At 45.3% G+C, this 19700-nt stretch overlaps 1 protein-coding gene across 2 annotated transcripts in view; it reads right to left on the reverse strand.

Moving 5' to 3' along the window:
* The window catches only part of LOC125439822 (AF4/FMR2 family member 1-like), a 118748-nt gene that overhangs the window by 82822 nt on the left and 16226 nt on the right, over positions 1-19700 (reverse strand). Inside the window, exon 1 of one of the 2 annotated variants that reach the window (XM_048509088.1) lies at positions 16640-17011. The exons of the other annotated variant lie outside the window; for it this stretch is intronic. Coding sequence (XP_048365045.1) covers positions 16640-16656 — 17 coding nt within the window. The 5' untranslated portion in view covers positions 16657-17011. Of the gene's footprint in view, positions 1-16639; positions 17012-19700 lie in introns of those variants that run through there. 2 annotated transcript variants of the gene reach the window in all.

The following is a 19700-nucleotide window of genomic DNA, read 5'->3' on the forward strand; positions in this document are numbered from 1 at the left end:
TTTTTGAGTTTGCCACCAGCCAGCAATTATTGTCAGGCTGTCTTACAAATGAGTCCACAGAAGTTATTAGCCCAAATAATAATTTTTCCAGGATTCCTGGCTACATATAACTAGACAAGTAATATATGTATTGTCAGAGGCTTTCACGGTCCGATTCAACTGGTTGTGGTGGGTTTTCCGGGCTGTGTGGTCTCCAATGGACTCCACCCAAACACAGAATTTGCATTCACCAATACTGCTGCCGCTGCAGGGCATGAAAATGTGACTGGACTGATAAACCCCACCCACAATACAATACTATCAACCACATCTTTGCATAACAAGTTCCACCCAAACACTGATTTGTTCCCCACCCTGGAACACGGACAATATATACCCCACTAAACATTCCCTTCTCACAGGACACAGTGGCTCCTTCCACACATATAGAATAATGCACTTTCAATCCACTTTCAATGCACTGTGCAGAATAGCAAAATCCACTTGCAAACAATTGTGAAAGTGGATTGAAAGTGCATTATTCTGCATGTGTGGAAGGGGCCAGTGTGTAACAGACTTCTCTCTGTGATACACCTCTGAAGATGCCAGCCACAGATGCAGGAGAAACATTAGGAACAAGATCCACCACACCACGGCAACACAACCTGGGAAACCCACCACAACCAAGTAATATTTGGCCTAATGGAGGTAGGGCAGACCCACAATTTTATAAGAATACGAGTAATTGTATTTTTGTTAAGATAGACCCAGGATAAGGCAACAGTCTTGCTAAAACAAAGTAAGTACAGAAACTCTCAATGAGTGGATGAGAGATATCCCCTTAAGGTCTGTTGTAAAGGAATGAGGAAAAATAAAAGCAATAAATTAACTGGCCTGTCTGGTATCCTGGGGGGAGATTCTTAGTTACTATAGGTAACTAGACTAAGCAAGCCTGCTATTTATAAACCTGCCCCCAGAGCTAATCTAAAAATTGTTATCCATACCCTATCCGTTTCCACACATGTGCCCACACACAGTTAACAGCTAGTGATAGGGTGGAATTATGTGATTTATAATCATAGACTGAACGTTTCACTGCAGTTTTGGATGTTCCTGCCATGCAGGTACAGGCCTGCGGGGAGACCTCTTAACATGACAAGACAGAAGTTCATGGTAGCCGTAAAAAAACTTATGAGGAAGTACTCAAATAAAGAATGGAAGATTCCAGCGAGAAGGATGGAAGAAGTGCAATGTGAAAAGCATAAATAAGCTCTAGAAACAGCACAACATGTGAAAAATCTGCCAGTATATAGTTTGGATACTTGTGGCTTCCTTGACATGTCAACATTCCACCTATTAACTGAAGTTGTCAAGGTGATTTACAGCGTATTTAATACAAAACACAAGCAATCGACACTAAAAATGTCACAACAGCAGAGTCGGCAAGCTTTAATAATTAAAGAGCCTAGCTACGCCAGCCTCCAAAGCAAGAGCCAGTATAAGAAAATCTATTTGCATAACTTAAAACGTACATTATTCCCTGTCCCTCCAACATACCTTCACATGAAGGTTTCACATTTAAAAATCCATGGTTGGTTCTGTACTGAGCCACCTACGGCCCTGGAGCGATAGGCCGCAGACCCCTGCACCTGATAAAAACAGCAACATAAACTGAGCTTTCCATGCAAGTCAGTGTTTTCATCAATGTTTTCAACCTGGCGCCTAAGACTCGAAGCAGGCGTCAGATAATTGGACGTGCGGAGAAACAGCGCCCAACTTCTTCCCGTTTAGGACTAAGGAGCACTGAAAGCTGAAAGCCACAAGAAAGTTTCGGACTCAAAACAGTCAAATAAGCATTGCTTAGACATGTTCAAAAGGGGCTGAAGCTGTTTCCAAGCCAAGCGGTTATGCGCTTCTACAGACGTCAGATTATCTCTAACCCATGCCAGCTCCCAAACAATGACATTTTTACGTCACTACTGAGAGAGGAAAAACATGGTTAGTGTTATTCTTTCCGGTTCAGAAAACAACAAATACAGGTATCATATAAATAGATCAGCCATGCATATAACTACATCAAGAAGCGTTTGATCCCTGCAAACAGCTAAGTGGCAGACTGCGCTAGTTCACCGCCCCATAGTGTTTCATGAACCACTAGACAATGCTCACAGTTTGCTCCTTGTCACAGTACTAGGGCAAATGCAGTCTGGCTTAAAGCCCAAGGATTCCCTAGGCTGGAAAATTGCAAATTCCCCTTCCTATTACAGACTATATTGCTTCTGTACATGCAGAAGCAATATACCCACTTTTTGCCCAGCTTCACTTTTCACCCTTGTGTGAAAAGGGCCCCCGAATTCCACAGGCGAAACACATACAGCTGCCCTGCACTGATTGAGACAACCAATCCATCAAGATGTCAACTCAAATTGGCACCTGCTCTCCAGAACCTTGGATACTGACCATAAAGATTCCTTCTGCTTTAAGAAGGGCATCCAGATCTTGGTTGATTTCCATTGGCTGTTTGAGGAGGCAGGACTAAAAGTGTCATTTCCTGTCTCTCAGGTAGGAATCTCCTAAGCCCAGTGTAGAGACTCTCTTAACTAAGAAGGATGACAGGAAGGAATCTAAGAACATACTTACGATCCAATAAATTATAGAAAATGAAATAATTCAAAGGGGGGAAAATTCTGATGAGCAGTTCAGTGTGATTAGTTCACAATCTGGTGGCTAAGAACTGTACCTTTAGAGAGAAAATATAGATCCAATAAGAACATGGCAACAGCTCCCTACCCCCCTGAATGGCTCCACCCTCAAATGAGATGATTGGCCACTGCCAAGTATAAAGACTGTCATGGCAGCCTGCCGATCTTCATCCAAACTATAGGTTTTATCGACCAGTTTCAAAACGTCACTGACCTCTTGCCTCTACTGAAGCTTTGGGATGGGGCGAGTTCAGAATTCATCCTACAAATAGGTCCCAAGACCAATCCAAAAAAACCTCTCTTTTTCTTCTCCTTTCAAGATTCTTCAGATTTTAACCACCATGCCTCAAGAAGAAAGCAAGCTCCAGGAACATGTTGGCAGGTGCCAAGTTGGATATCATTGGTCTGTTATGTCTGAACTGGCTACTGTCTTGTCTAGAGGAACCTACGTTTCTTGCTAAAACGTCATTCTAATCTTTTGGCAAATGGTACGGCATTGGAACCTACTGTGGCGTGCTGCACTCTGAACGCAATAACTGCCCTGTGGTGTCTAACAAAACATTAATACTTAAATCAGCCCTCAATCTCAATCCCCAACAGCCTGGGATATTCATGTGCAGTGCATAAAGGATACAGAAACCTGTGCATCTGGTACACATTTGCTTCTAAATATGAGGGTTCTAATCTCAAACATTGTGCCTCCAATAAACAAGTTCACATAGGATAACTGTGAACAACAAAGAAAATACAGGAAGAGAGAATCAGGCCGAGGAAAGAATAATTTATGGTGTGGATGGGAGCTCTGCGTACAAGATGTTCTTTTGGAGCTGAGGTTGTATTACATGATCCCTTTAGGCCTTGCCCAATCTGGCAAGTGTATATGCCCATCCTATTTGAAAGCTTTTTTATTACAACTGAGAATTTCTCTTCGGCTGTATACAGAAAAACCAGACAGCACAGCCAGCCTAGAAATATTTACTGTTCCGAGCATGGACTGTACCCGTCATCTGTCAAGCTGAAAAAAAAAATCAACATTTTGTTTTTTTCAAAAGGGGAAAGAAAGCTGGTCTTAATTAATCCACGTTATATTAGTGCGTGAAAGCCACAGAAGGTCTCGTTATCATGTATTCATCAGCATCTACTGATCTCAGATATTTCTTTAACCGAACAATAGGGATCATCTTGTAAAATTTCATAACAAAAACCCTCTAATGAAGCACAAAGGATTAGCAGGACAAACCTCACTCAGTCCGTGACAGGATATCTGCAAGCATTATCTGAAGGCCCATTCCACACAAGGAAGTTCCATTAATTACCCTGAGTCAGAGCCTTGGTCTGTCGAGTCCAGGATTAAATACCGTGACTGGCAAAGGCTTTGCGTGATCTCAGTTAAAGGTCACTCGCATCACCTAATACTAGATCCTTGAAACTGGAAATGTTGCATACTAAGCCTAGGACCTTCTGCGTGTATTTAAACGGAGGAAATAATGATGTAACCGGCTTTGGGAACCTGCTGGGCAGAAATGAAGTAGATCAATACAAAACAGATGCTCTGCCACCAAGCCACAATCTCTCTGAAGTACATTCTAGGGCAGTGGTGGCGAACCTTTGGCACTCCAGATGTTATGGACTACAATTCCCATCAGCCCAATTGGCCATGCTGGCAGGGGCTGATGGGAATTGTAGTCCATAACATCTGGAGTGCCAAAGGTTCGCCACCACGGTTCTAGGAGCAGCAAACCAATAGTTAAAAGTACTCCTGCATCAGCCATTTTACTGGCTAAATCTTTGGCCAGGAGAGATCAGAAAAGACCGCCTCTACTCCCACCTCCCTGCCCTGGCCCCCCATCCCAGAAAAAGATTTGAAAATACATTTCAACAAGTTTTGGGAGGAGTGTTTTTGTAGACTATCATGAACATTATAATGAAAACTAAGAGTAGAATAATGAACTATATTTGTGAGTGCTCAAACTGCAAACTGAGAGACAGCACGGTGTAGTGGTTAAGAGAAGGTGGATTCTAATCTTGAGAACCAGGCTTGATTCCCCGCTCCTCCACCTGGGTGGCAGAGGCTTATCTGGTGAACCAGATATATTTCTGCACTCCTACATTCCTGCTGGGTGACCTTGGGCTAGTCACAGTTCTTCAGAACTCTCGCAGCCTCACCTACCTCACAAGGTGTTGTGGGGAGAGAAAGGGAAAGGAGCTTGAAAGCCACCTTGAGTCTCCTTACAGGAGAGAAAGACAGGGTATAAATCCAAACTCTTCTTCTCTTATCATTCAAGATTTTGAGAATTCAAATGGCTTTATAATTTTTATGTTAATACAACTCTGTGAGGAAAACCACAGCTGTTCTGCCACTTTAAAACTGTGAAGCAATATGGAGGCCTGAGGAGGCTAAGCTGGGAGTGGGTGGATTTCAGCCGTGCCCCCAAGTAATGATTTGCAAGTATGACTTCAGGGTCTACCTGGCTGGGTAGGCAAATCTGTAAACATAAAGGTTCTGCCTATAGGTTAGATATAAGTATGCAGGCCCCAGACTGTTAAAATGAATCAGATGTGCAAAGCTTTTGCAACACCTGGAGCTTAATTCTACACACAGGTAACACACCCACAACAGGCCCTTTGAATTTAACCTTCAAAGCCTTTCCCAATTTACACCTCCGCTTAGACGCTATCCCTGGCTGCCCTCTCAAATGCTCGTTTATCTTAGTTGTGTGAGAACGACCTGCATTTGTCACTAGTCTAAATGCGGAACTGGGCCTGCAATGTTTCATGTCATTGTTATTTGCAATCCAAAAGGATGTTTCACTGGGACAATTAACCCCTACCTGAATCAACAGAACCTGGATCCAAGGAAACGGCAGAAGTCAACCTAGTGCTAACTTTGGACAAGCTACTGCACTGTGTTTCTTCTTTTTTCTCAACCAACCCTGGGCCCGGATCTCTCCTCTTACTCCTGAAGGATACCGAATGGAAAACCAGAGGGTCGAAGGAAACAAACAAGGGGGTGACCTAACCATGGGTAGCATGCCAGACTAGAATCTCGGAGGCCTTGGCTCAAATGCCCACTGTGCCATGACAGATTTCTTAGTGACCCTGAGCAAGTCATACACTGGCAGCCTAACGTCTCTCCCAAGGTTATTGTGAGAATAAAATGGAAGTGAAGAGAACATCATAAGCAGTTTTGGGGTCCTCACTGAGAGAAAGGCAGAGTATAAAAGAATTGTGTTGGGGGGCATTATGGGGGGATGGCTGATTATGTATTTTTAGGAGGGTTGGGGTGGGGGGTCGGGATGGTTTCTAAAGTAGTTTTTATTATGGCTTTAAGGTGTTTAATGATTGTACCCCATCCAGGAACTTCACTGGACAGGAAACAAGTATGCAGATTGATAAATAAATAAAAATAACTTGAATTGTTTGTCTGTGAGCATGTGTGTGTTATGACAGAGAAAGTGAGAGATCAAACTCCCATCATTTCCATATTTGCAATCTCAAGTTTTAATTACAGTCACGTACTAAATTTTTTTTTTTTAAATCAACCTGTCTAAATCTTTATTATAAAGTTTGAGAGTCGATACATTAATAGAACCCCACCACTGCCAATGAGGTAGATTAGGGTGAGCGAGCGAGAATATGAATGAATGAATGAATGAATGAATGAATGAATGAATGAATGAATGAATGAATGAATGAATGAATGAATGAATGAATGGCAGATCCACAGTTACCTAACAAGCACATGAAGCTGCCTTATACTGAATCAGATCATTGGTCTATCAAAATCAGCCAGCTACTCTGATTGGAAGCAGCTCTGCAGTGTCTCTGACATCTTTCATACCACTTACCTTCCTGAACCTTTTACCTGGGGACCAAACCTGGGACTCTGTGAACACAAAGGGGATACTTTACCACTGACCCATGGCCTTTCCCCTACCCAAGGCTTCTAGGAACCATGGGTTTCAGCCTGGGTCTCCTAGATCCTAGTCCCGTGGTGGCGAACCTTTGGCACTCCAGATGTTATGGACTACAATTCCCATCAGCCCCTTCCAGCATGGCCAATTAGCCATGCTGGAAGGGGCTGATGGGAATTGTAGTCCATAACATCTGGAGTGCCAAAGGTTCGCCACCACTGTCCTAGTCCAACTCCCTAACCATAACCCATCACATTGGCTCTGCCATTTATTTCCATCACCCACCCCCACCCTGCACACACACAAGGTAAGTGAAGCAAAGAGACGGCAAGTGATATTTTATTTAATTACTTAATTGTATTATGATCACAGATCATGATTAAACTAGCCGGGCTCTCTCAGCCAGAAACCCTGGAAGTTTTATTTACAGCGCCACATACACACAGTTGTGGTTGACAAAAAAAAAAAAGACATGGGTTTCCCAGAAACAAACTCACTCAGAAATTATCTTAGCTCTTCCCTCCTCCATTCTAGTGGCAACATTAAGAAGCTGGAAGGCCAGGGAGTACTTAGCTGCCTGCTGACACTCTGGGAAATAAGGATTCTTCCTCTCCATACATCACGCAGGTACACAGCAAAGCCAGTTTAAAATAAACACTAACCTATAATACAATACATTTATGTCGCAGTAATCTATTGCAGGCCGTATCTTGGTAATAAGATGGCTCTTCCCTGTTCTCCATGTCTACTGTGATAAATGAACGGTGTGCATTAATGGCACTCTTGAGAACTGCTTCCTTTTAGAATATATTTTACAGGTAATAACGAGAGACTATAGCAGCGCTATTAGCTATCTGGATTCAATCAGGGGAAAAGTGCCATCTGCATTCATTAAGTTTCGCTTGCCTCTTCTTTACGTGGAGGCTTCTATTCACCCAGGCAGGTGTTCCTACCGCCCCCTTCCCCCTTTAGACGCTCTCAAAAATAGTCTCTGCACACAGACAATAAAGAGAAGGAAAATTCCAAATGCACAGAATTAAACGCACTCTGAAGAGAGCACTTGAAGCTTTTACTGGAAGGGGAGGGGTTATATTTTCCCAAATTTATATCTTTGTTCCACAACGCCCAAAGAGTGTAAGAAGAGTCACAAATGTATTCCCATTTTCCAGATGCAATGCTGGAGCTAGGTAGTTCCAACAGAAACCAAGCAAGCAGAGTTCCCAGTGTTTTCTGTGCACAGGAGAGAAAAATCCTTCTAGTGTGCCGAAGATAACCACAACGAGAGGATGAGGGAAGAAGCAGAGTTGAAATGTACTTCCATTCATATGCACCTGGCATGGAAGATGGCCTTCTAGTGTTAACTGGCTATGCGAACAGTAATCTTCTAGACAAAGCAAAACTCCTGTGATTATTTTGAACTTCTTCTCACTGCTTCAAATGCTGTCCACTTAAAAACAACACCATTCTCCACTCTTCCATGTTAGCCTTGAAACAACAATCCCATAAGATAAATTAGCTTTAGCAAGGGTGCCTGGGCTAAGATTACCCAGCGAGCTATTTCAACCTGGGTCTCACCTTTTCTAGTGCAACATCCTATCAACTAGACCAGAGCAGAATGAAGTTAAAAAGCTGGTATGGGCTAGCTTTCTCATAAACACATCTACCAAAGGGATATGATACACATTTTGCCTTCTCTATGATCACCTGGGAGAACCAACAACTGGATTTCAAATGAAACCATACCGCCAGCCAAATAATGCATGCAGCAGAATTACACAACACAGCTTTTCGTGGACTGCATCTCAGGTTTCAGAGTTTCTCCATGAAAACATCTCCCCTAATTTTTCTGTTTTTCCAATGGGAAAAAAGAGGAGAGCCAGTGTGGTGTCGTGGTTAAGAGCAAGTGGATTGTAATCTGGAGAACCAAGTTTGATTCATCATTCCTCCACATGAGCAGCAGACTCGAATCAGGTGAACTGGATTTGTTTCCCCACTCCTACACATGAAGCCTGCTGGGTGACCTTGGGCTAGAGTCTCCAAACTCTCCCTTGTACTTCCCAAGGTGTCTATGGTGGGGAGAGGAAGGGAAAGGAGTTCGTAAGCACCCTTGAGTCGCCTTACAGGACAGAAAGGCGGGGTATAAATCCAAACGCTGCTTCTTCTACTGGTCCAATCCAGTCCAAAATCTACCACTTTGGTGAGAGAATTAGGCTAGAGAGGATCCTTCCACAGATGAAGGGCAAGACTTTCTGCACTGTTTTATAGTCTGAAAATGCTTGATTTAAAGCGTGGGCTTCACTTTTATCATTTTTGTCCAGCTTCCTCCCACAACTGTATCTCTGACCAGGAAATAGAGGAAACACTATCTCTAGGAAGAAGAACTGCCAGTAATAATGTTACAATCTGTGATCTCACCTGACTTGTTTCTACAAGTCTTTTTGAATAAGGAACAATCGCTACAGATAATGGGCCGGTCCTAGAGTGGCTTGGCAGAAGTGTCTGGAAGGATAGTTCAGCACGCTCATCTTGCAAAACTGATTTACACATTCTGCAAGAGTCGATCAATAAACTCATTTCTAGATACAGTCATATTGCACTGCACGTGGGGACTGCATTTGTGAAAGCCTACAGTTGTCAACTTCAATTTGTGAAATTCCTGGAGATCGGTGGGTGGGGGGGGACCTAGGGAGGCTGAGGTTTGAGATGGAGAGGGACCTCAGTAGGATATAAGGCCACAGAGACCATCCTTCAAAGCAATAATTTTCCCCAAGGGCATGCCTTGCTGTCTGAAGTGAAACCCACTAGGCAACACAATACCCCCTAGGCAAAAACTCTGAATGTGTGTATTAGCCTTGTGCCTGTTTGGATGCTACCTCAGAAATCATAACAGACAAGATCAGTGCTTAAGGCCCCACAGAGCCACAGACAGAATCTCAATTTCCAGCCTCAGGCCCAGTTGACTAGATTAAGATGGCCCTCAAATTCCATTTCCATAGGAATCAACTCTTGCAGTCGTTAACCTTTTTCTGAGGTAAAGTCCTGGTCAATAATGTTTATAACTATGTTCCAGAGAACTCTTGAGTTCCTCAGGAGCTTGTGAGGAGATCCTCAACGAGAATTATCAGGAACAATCTGAAACACAACTTGACTGACATCATCAATTGTCTCCTAACACAAGTGTATGCCTGATTTGTTCTAGGTCAGTGGCCTTCAATCTTTCCAGACTTGGGATCCATCTTTAATACACACATGCAAACCCAGGTAGAGACATACAATTCACAGAGTTGCATGCACGTGACAGGACATCACAGTCATATGCCCGGAAGACTCAGAGCCAGATCTATGTCCTCACCATAACATGATCAGGACGACAGGCAGCAGACCAAGAAAGTTCGGAGACAGGCAACACAATCTGAACAGCGGTAAGTATAGCATAGTGAGGAGCCAGACAATGGTCAAAGCCATGGAGGAAGTCTCTCCACCACTGAACAGTTTCATTTTGCCATCAAACTGTTGCTCTCTGTGCATGTACAAAGACAGACATGAAGTGTGGCACCTTTGCTCTCTATGGATGCACAACTAGGTCTTCCCATAAAGCACCCAAAAATCCCACACTGGCTACATAAAAGTTCCAGAACTCCCTTCAGAAGTTCCAGAACTCCCTGATTCAAAGGTTGAAACTCCATATGTGTGCATTCTCTGTTGAAGTTCCCACCTTGTACAATGTCTTCTTGCAGATGAGAAAGGTCTCACACTCCTGTCATTTTGCAGAAATATAGAAAACAGAAATACTCAGGAGGATGAGAACTGTAATATATTGGAACAGTTCAGGAACTTGCCTTTACAAAAGAGTTGTAGTTTGTTGCACATGTCATCCTCTACTGAACTGTCTTCTACCTTTACAATCCACTTCCTTTGTGATGGGATGACATACCTGTCCATATTGTTCCATAATCCTAGTCCTACTGCACAATTCACTATATTTGAGTCAAAGAACAAGATCTTCAGTGTTTAAGCTTTTGAGAGTCAACACTCCCTTTGTCAGAGACCTGTATCCGGCTGGGAGAACTTCTGGGTGGAGCTGACATAACCCCACACACATCCAAACCAGGTCCCTGCAAACAAAGGTATCTGTCAAAGGGTGCTTGGACTCTTGAAAGCTTATGCCCCCAAAATCTTGCTGGTTTCTAAGGTGCAACTGGACTCAAATCTTCCACTATAGATCAACTCAGCTACCCCCTGAAACAATGCTTCACTGGATGTCTTATGCCAGTGGTGGTGAACCTATGGCACGGGTGCCAGAGGTGGCACTCAGAGCCTTCACTGTGGGCACGTGCAAACAGAGCCCCCCCCCCCCCATACACACATCTAGGCTGGCCTGGGCCACTGGGCTTGATTGTTAGCATTAAACCTAAGACCTAGTTTTGGGGAAGCAGTGTAGGTAACCCTGTTAAACACTGTTAAACCCCACTGATTTTCATGCGAAGAACTAAAGCACGATCCTTTACCTGGGAGTAAGCTCGGTTGCTAGAAATGGGGCTTGCTTTTGAGTAAACCCTCCTAGGGTTGTGATTCACCTGTTGGAAGAGCTGCACAGTTGCTTCAAAGCAAAGCCACCAACTACCACCAAGCTTACTCCCGAGTAACGCATGCCTCGGAGCCAACCGTTTTTTCTAAACTAAAACCTCAGTATTCAGGTTAAATTGCTGCATTGGCACTTTGCGATAAATAAGTGGGTTTTGAGTTGCAACTTGGGCACTCGGTCTCGAAAAGGTTCGCCATCTCTGTCTTATGCCATCTGATTGATTTTGCAATCTACCTCTTGTCTCAGCAAGAACGGCAGGTTGTGACAAAAGTAAATAAATAACAACCATTTATAAGATGGATTTAGAACAGGCCCAGTCAGCACCTCCAAGTAAACCATGTACATGTCTTAGACCACTTCCTAGAACCCTCTGCTAGGCAGTGGCTCAGTGGTGCAGAACTTGCCAGACACAAAGGCGGTTCAATATCTGGCATCTCCAGTAAGGGTATCAACTACTAGGAAAGGCCTTTCTCTGCCCGAGACTCTGAAGAGATGCTGCCAACTAGAATTAACAATGCTGAGCCTAGAAGGATCCATAATATGATTAAGGCAGCTTCGTATACACCTTGGCAGACTAATGCTTTTTCTCCTAAAAAGTTTTAAAAGTCACACATGCCTCCTCTGTTCCTAAGACCATGGAATCATTTCATAATCCAGCATTCATAAGTACACTGATTTCTCAATGTCAGGGGGCTGATGGGATAAAAGAACACAGGTGCAACCGAGTTGGACAATCTCTACCAGCCCAGTTCACACGATACAAACCGGTCGAGCAGCTCGGTTCATAGCAGGAGACAAGTCGCTTATTAAACGAAAGTGCTAACAGCGCTGGAAATGGAACGCAAATACACAACAAAAAGAAAACGAAGAGCACATGCCTGCATGCTTTTGCTGATATTACTAGAAACAACCACCTCTAATCCTGAAACTGTTTTGACTCGGCTAGGAAAGCAAAGAATGCTGAGTTCCCGAAGCGACTGCCCAACTTGTTCATGTCCTTTGTAGGATTGACTCTTTTAACGGAACATTTGCCAAAAGAAAGAAGAATTCAGAGATCTCAGTGCTTTCGCCTTTCTGCTCCCTGCAGTTTGAGTTATTATTTTAAGAACTGTGTCCATACGCTTTTGCCACCCGGGGAGAACAACCTTCACAAGCACCATTTAGTGGCAGTGGCCCCCACAAAGACACTGACCACAGGGCTAGGGAAAACCTAAAGTGGTTGGGAATGAAGCAATCCAAAGCAAATATCCCAACTGGATTTTTGCATCCTTGCTTGACTGGGGGAAAAAATTGCAAATTTAAGCATCGTGCTTAAAACCATCTCAAAATTCTGTGCACTAAAGTTACCCAAACTCTAAGAGAGTCCTGTGCATTTCACAAACAAGCCTCACAGGGGCAGAAACAGATAGGGGTGTAGAATCTTAAGAATCAAGGCCTTCCTTTCCGCCTCCGCCATCCACCCCCCACCCTGCAGTGGCCTAAGAGAGGCTGATGGGACCTACCATTGCTGCCAGAAGCCAATTGCTTGAGAGCCAGACAGAAAAGGCACAATCAACAGCTGCGAGTGGAACCAGCTCCTTGTTGAGGAGTTAGGATTGTGGTTGGTTGAGAGCCCCCACCAGTGTAGAGTCCCAGGCAGCTACCCGAGTTGTCCAATGGTTACCCCCAACCTGGCCACAACTCCTTTTCTTGACCCAAAATGAAAAGGTGGGGTGACAGTACAGAAGATGGGCCGAGCCTTGATTTGGAAAAACATAACAGAAGACAAGTGGTATTATGCTATAGCCGTGGTGGCGAACCTTTGGCACTCCAGATGTTATGGACTACAATTTCTGATGTTATTTATTTATTTTTATTTATTAATTTTTTAAACTTTTATACTGCCCCATCCTCTAGGGGCTCTACAGGCTGCTGGCAGGGACTGATGGGAATTGTAGTCCATAACATCTGGAGTGCCAAAGGTTTGCCACCACTGTGCTAAAGCTTTAAGCTTTGCTGATGGGGAGACATGGCTTGAATAAGCTCACTTCTTGATTAAACATGTTCCGAACCTACCACTGAAAAACAGGGTCATCTGCCAGGATTCAGATTAAGATTTACGGCAATTCAATTAGAAGATACGGCTTCAATTTTTACACTTTGTTTGCTGTCGAGTCACAGTTGCCTCGTGATGACCTCGTAGTTGTTTTCAAGGCAAGAGAGGTGGTTTGCCGTTGCCTTCCTCCGCTATGAAGCCCTAGCATTTCTTGGGGGTCTCCCACCAAATTGCTACCCTACTCTGCTTAGCTTCGGACTAGCCCAGAGGCTATGTAGGTCAAGGCACTGCTTTAACTAAACATTTGTTAATCAGGAAGAGCTACCCCACAAACTTACACTGGTTTATGAGCCAGAGCCTTCACCCAAAGAATCCTGGGAAGAGTAGCATGACAATTACTCATGCAACACAGCTCTTCCAGTGACCAGATGAGTTTGATTGGTGTGCAGGCAACACCTCCGGCTGTTGAATCAGTGCAGGGAGGTGAGCCATCTCACAAGCACGCTGGTTCAATTCAAAAGGTTTCTTTCACGGTATCTCCTCCCTTGTACTGAAACTGCAGCTATCTCCATTCCCCACTATACTGACTAAAGTCAACAGAAATGTCAAATTGGAACCCACATATCTTTTCAGCTTGTTCTGTTGACTTCATTTCTCCCAAACAGGCTCCCAAAGCAGTTTACATCCTCTGTTTCATCCTCACAACAGCCATGTGAGGTACATTAGGTAAGAGTGTGTGACTGGATACAAGGCCATCCAGCAAGCTTTCCTAGCAGAGCGGGGATTCAAACTTGGATTTCTGGTTTGATACTCTTAACTGGTTTGATACTCTAACATAGAAGTGTCCAACTCTGGCACTTCAGATGTTCATGGACTACAGCCTGCAGGGGCTGATGGGAATTGTAGTCCATGAACATCTGAAGCACCACAACATCTGAAGCACCACGGACACCTCTGCTTTAACCACTACACAATAGTAGAGGGACTTCCAGCATAAGACGCCAACCCACTGCTTCTACTGGAAGCATATTAGGAATAGCTACAACTGTGTTTTTTTGGGAGAAGGACTCGATTTTGTGGACTTGCAAACCAAAATACAACCTGAGAAGACAGCCACGAATCTACAGAGAGAAAAGAAGTGTTGCGTTTTGTGTTCAGATAACGCAAGAGTTCTAAGCACATTTACTGAGAAGTCAATCCTGCTAGAGTCAAGGTAACAAGCTCTCAGACTTAACCACCTTTCACAGTGCCTCTCTGCAGAAAAGGAAGAGGGCCTATTATACTCTGTGTGCCCTGTCCTCCCCCCACCCCCACAACAAGCCATTAGCGCTTCCAAAGCCGATTACATGTGTTGGGAGCTATGCACAGTGGAACCAAATCCTGCAAGCTGATTTGCACAAGGAAGGCTGCTTACAGAGATAGAAGCAAATTGCCCTTGCTGGTTAAAGCGGTGGTATTTTGAGATAGGAATCAATTAAGAAGCTAAACGCCTTATACTAGTTAAACATTGTTTATAAAAAGTTTCTCCTCTAGGTGAACAGGATCAGTCTGTTTCTTTTCCTTTCTGACCCTGCTTGTCCATTTCCCATCATCTAGAACAGGGGGCTGCAACCTGTGGCTCTCCAGATGTTCATGGACTACAATTCCCATCAGCCCCTTGGCTCTCCAGATGTTCATGGACTACAATTCCCATCAGCCCCTGAACTGTAGTCCATGAACATCTGGAGAGCCGCAGGTTGCAGACCCCTGATCTAGAACAGTGATTCTTAACATTTTTTCACTCATGTACCCTTTGGCAACCCGTTTCCCTAAAACTGTACCCCCATATTAGCAAAACCAATTACAAGCAGAAATAGGACAAGGTTCAAGGCTCCTGATTATGTTACCTACCAAATTACAGCAAGAAAGGTAGCCAAGGGGCTCCCCACCACCACCCCAAAACGCGCTGTCGAAACCCTTAGTTGTTCTAGTGTGCTTTTTGCCAGAAGGTGACGTTGCCATTTTCGAAAACAGCAGAAGACCTGAGAAAATAAACTGGGCATTACAGTTAACCCTTCGACATTGAGACTTTCCCCACCGCTGTTTTGCTATATCGTGGGTCGGTGGCAGAAATTAAATGGGAATGTGAGAGTTTTGCACAAGCCGTAGAAGACATGCGAAGGCCAGCGAATGACACAAAATGGTTCAAAAACTCACAAATGCAAAAAATATATGAATCGTGTTGTATACTATCAACACATTTTGTCTTTTAATACCATAAATACACACAATTTCTTTTCAAAAATTAAAATAAGCAAATTCAGACTTCTTTCCTGGTATGAAAGGGGGCCCACAATTTTTTACGTTGATTTCCAGATCATGGGGGTGCTGCACCCCTAATCCCAGTGATGTGGAAGGGATACCTAGATCAGAATCCCAAATATAAGAACTCAGAGACACGGGGGGGGGGGGGGAGGAAAAAAACAAAAAATATGACACCGACCACTTGTCAAAACCATGCCTCCCATCACAATCCAGAGAAGAACCAACATCGACTGATTCATTAACCTCAACCACTAGTTAGTCATTGTCATTCACTCATTTATACCCTTGGTTCCCAGCAGAAGAAATATAAGAATCAAAATGGCCAGTACCAGTGCAACATTCCATCTGGACACTGGCCAATAGGGGACAGGGGGACTGTTTAAGGGGAACTCTTAAAGGGTGGGAGGGTACATTTGGGACTTTTAAAATGCTGCCTGCACACTTTGAATATAAGGAATCATTTATTTACACCCCGGAAGAACAAAGAAGAAGCTCTGACAGCTGCCAGGGATAAAAAGCCCTCCCTCAAGGAAATAAGGCAACTTTATCAGACGCAAACCGTTTTTAAAATATATGCCTGGATTGCCCTCCCATCCCTCAATTTGACAGTAACTACAGATAATTGGGCTGTTTCATTCACTGGCTCTCCTTTGCACCCCCCGCCCCTGCCTGCTCAGTAGACTCCACTCAAGCACCAGCCAGCTACCATTTTAAAAGGTTAATACATAATCCCTTTGGGGGGAGAGAGAAAAATCTAACAGACACACGAAACAGACAGCATTGAAACATCCTTCTCTCTTCTTACCCCCCACCCCACCCCTGACAACACAAGCTGTTAAGAGAACAGCAGGGCTTGGAGTGGGGGGGGGGGGTCCATCTTCAGTTTTTGGCAAGCAGATCAAACCCCTTCGCAGTCGCAGTTTTGGCCAACAGTTCAAGGGACCTCTTCGGCTAATCCTTTTGAGGGTGGGGGGCGGTGCAGGGGTGCAGTGGAAGACTAACCAGCCCTTGCTTTTTAGCCATTCTAGGAAGTGCTTGCTCGTCTTCCCTTCTTTCCCAAACGCAAAATACAAAACTTTTTGGATGCAAATATATATGGGCATGAAAAAACCTGTCTTACCTTGACTGGGCAGCCATAGTGAAGCTTAGCAAGCCAGGTGCCTTCTGGCCATCAGTCCGCTGCGCCCTCGCCCCTCCGGCCCCCCCAAAACTTCTCTGCCATTTGCTTGGAGGCGCCCGGGCTCCCTCGATTTAAAAAAAAAAAAAAAAGGGAGGGGGGTTTGCAAAGTCAAAGCCGAGGCAGCCTAGCTTGCACCTCCCCGCCCCGCAGCGTCCCGGAGCCCGGGCTGTGCCTTCTCCTCAGCTGAGGCTCCGCACCAATTTTGCTAGACATCCGGGCACCAGGGGGCCTCCTCCAGTCCGCCGGGCCGCATTGCAAACTTGCAGGCGGGCGGAGCGGCTCCCGGGTCCTGCAACTCCACAGGTAAGCCCGGCCCGGCCCTCCTGACAGCTTCCCCCCCTCTCTCTCTTCCAACCGCCCCCCCCCCCCAAGCTGCAGTCGTGCAATTCGGGCAGCTTCCCCCCACCCCAGCGGTGCGGGACGATTGCAAGGGTTTTTGTTGCCTTTTAAAAATATCCTTTTCCTGGACTATAGTCTTTATTTGATGCAAAAAAAATAATAATTTCCTTCTCTCCTCCTCCCCCCCCCCCTAAAGTTTGCTTGGTACAACCCGTCTCCTTAAATGGACATGTTATGCTGTGGAGGCTAGAAAAGTGGAGGATTGGCTCAGAAAAAGGGGGGGGCAAGCTGGAGCGGCTGGCCTATCGCAGAGGAAAGACCCGGGAGGGTTCCCAGACCAGGCGCGGAGGGAGGAGGGCGGAGAGAAACTTGGCCTGTGCCAACAGCTTGAACAATGTACCAACACGCACCAGCCGGTACACGGAGTTCCCAGCCGCCTGGCACTTGGCATGTGCAATTATGTCTGTTGCATAGGAGAGAGATCTGAGGGGAGGAGGGGGTTGCACAGATAAAGAGGCGGTGGAAAGACGCTGCGAATTTGGCCAGAGGATGAAATCCCAGCCAGCTGTTCTGGAAAATTTATTGCAAGCCCGTGAAGGGCAGAAGGGAGGAGGAGGAGGAGGAGGAGTTTGGATTTATACCCCCTTTCTCTCTTGTAGGAGACTCAAAGGGGCTTACAATCTCCTTTCCCTTCCCCCCTCACCCTCGCCCACAACAAACACCCTGGGAAGTGGGTGAGGCTGAGAGAGCTCCAAAGAACTGTGACTAGCCCAAGGTCACCCAGCCGGCATGTGTTCGAGTGCACAAGCTAATCTGGTTCACCAGATAATCCTCCACAGCTCGAGTGGCAGACCAGGGAATCAAACCCGGTTCCCCAGATTAGAGTGCACCTGCTCTTAACCACGACACTATGCCAGGGGCGTAACGAGGCAGCCCTGGGCAAACTGTAGCCCTGGGCAAAACCTGAGTTGGATGCCCCCTCCCCATGGGCGGCCACTCCACCATGACCAATTTTTTTTTTTGCACCAGGACATTGGTGCCTGCAGGGGGTGCATTTTTAGACATATCAGCACCAACATTTCAGCATATCATCAGGAGACTGTCCTTATGCTACTCCCCAAGTTTGGTGAGGTTTGGTTCAAGGAGTCCAAAGTTATGGACTCCCAAAGGGGGTGCCCCATCCCCCATTGTTTCCAGTGGTAGCTAATAGGAGATGGGGGCTACAGTTTTGAGGGTCCATAACTTTGGCCCCCCTGAACCAAACTGCACCAAACTTGGGGGGTGCCATCATCTCCAGATGATACCCTGAAATTTTGGTGCTGATACATCCAAAAATGCACCCCTGCAGGAACATCCTAGAAATTTGCCCAAGAATCTTTGTTCTGCATTGAGTTTTCTGCATTGCTGTCAATGGGGGTTGCAGGCTGTGGGGGGCACATTTCTGAAGGCACAGTCTCAAAGCTTTCAGGGTCTCATCAGGAGACTGCCCTAATGATACCCCCCAAGTTTGGTGCAGTTTGGTTCAGGGGGCCCAAAGTTATGGACCCTCAAAACTGTAGCCCCCATCTCCTATTAGCTCCCATTGGAAACAATGGGGGATAGGGGCACCCCCTTTGGGAGTCCATAACTTTGGACTCCCTGAACCAAACCTCACCAAACTTGGGGGGTAGCATAAGGACAGTCTCCTGATGAAACGCTGAAATGTTGGTGCCGCTAGCCTAAAAACTGCGCCCCCTGCAGGTCAGAAATGGAAAACCACTAAAATACCCAAAAACAAACCCAGCATTTTGATGCCCCCCACAAGGTGATGCCCTGGGCAGCTGCCCACCTTGCCCAATGGGCATTACGCCAGTGCACTATGCTGTCCTTAACCACTACACATCGCTACCTCTTCTCATATGATCTGGTCTGCCTGTTAAAATACTCTGCCCAAGCCCTGTTCTCTGCGTCCACAACATTGGGTTGAAATGAATGGCAGAGAGGACTTTTGTTTTCCAGTGGTGACATCTCACCTTTACAAGGCATTCTCCATAGGGCTTGCCTGGCGCCTATCTTTTTAATTTGAAAATGTTTATACCCGCCCCTCCAGAGACCTTCTGGAGGCCTCCAAAGAAGTGGGGATCTCCCCAATTCTAGACTGATTCTTTAATCCCTTTACTGCCCTGGCTCCTACAATGCAACCTTGTTTTTGAGATTCTCCAAACTTGGCCCATGTGGGAGGCCATGGAAAACACAACTTTATTTATTTACATTATTTGTAGTCCATCTTTCCCACAGGAACTCCAGGTGGAGTCAGCTGAAGTCAATGCAGTTAACAAGATGGGATGTGCGACTTGTACCAAAAAACGCCCCCCTGGAATTAACAGGAATCAACCAGAGATTTGTTGATTTGACATAATGTTGATTTGACATTTCTAGCATTTCTTTTTGGTATTTAAGTAGATGGGCAAAGGAAAAAAACCTGGAAACTCAGGCCAATGCGGCATAGGCAACATGGGTTCATGGAACCCATTTCCATTCCCTGTGGAATCCCAGAGGCAGCAAGGTTAACACGGAAACACTGTGTTTCCATGTGACCGGCACAGCCGAGAATCCCCCCACCCGAAATGATAAAACACAGAAGTGTTTACTCACAAGGAGGATGAATATTTGAAACTTTAAA

This window comes from Sphaerodactylus townsendi, linkage group LG10, assembly GCF_021028975.2.
Source record: "Sphaerodactylus townsendi isolate TG3544 linkage group LG10, MPM_Stown_v2.3, whole genome shotgun sequence".
Taxonomy (NCBI): Eukaryota; Metazoa; Chordata; class Lepidosauria; order Squamata; family Sphaerodactylidae; genus Sphaerodactylus; species Sphaerodactylus townsendi.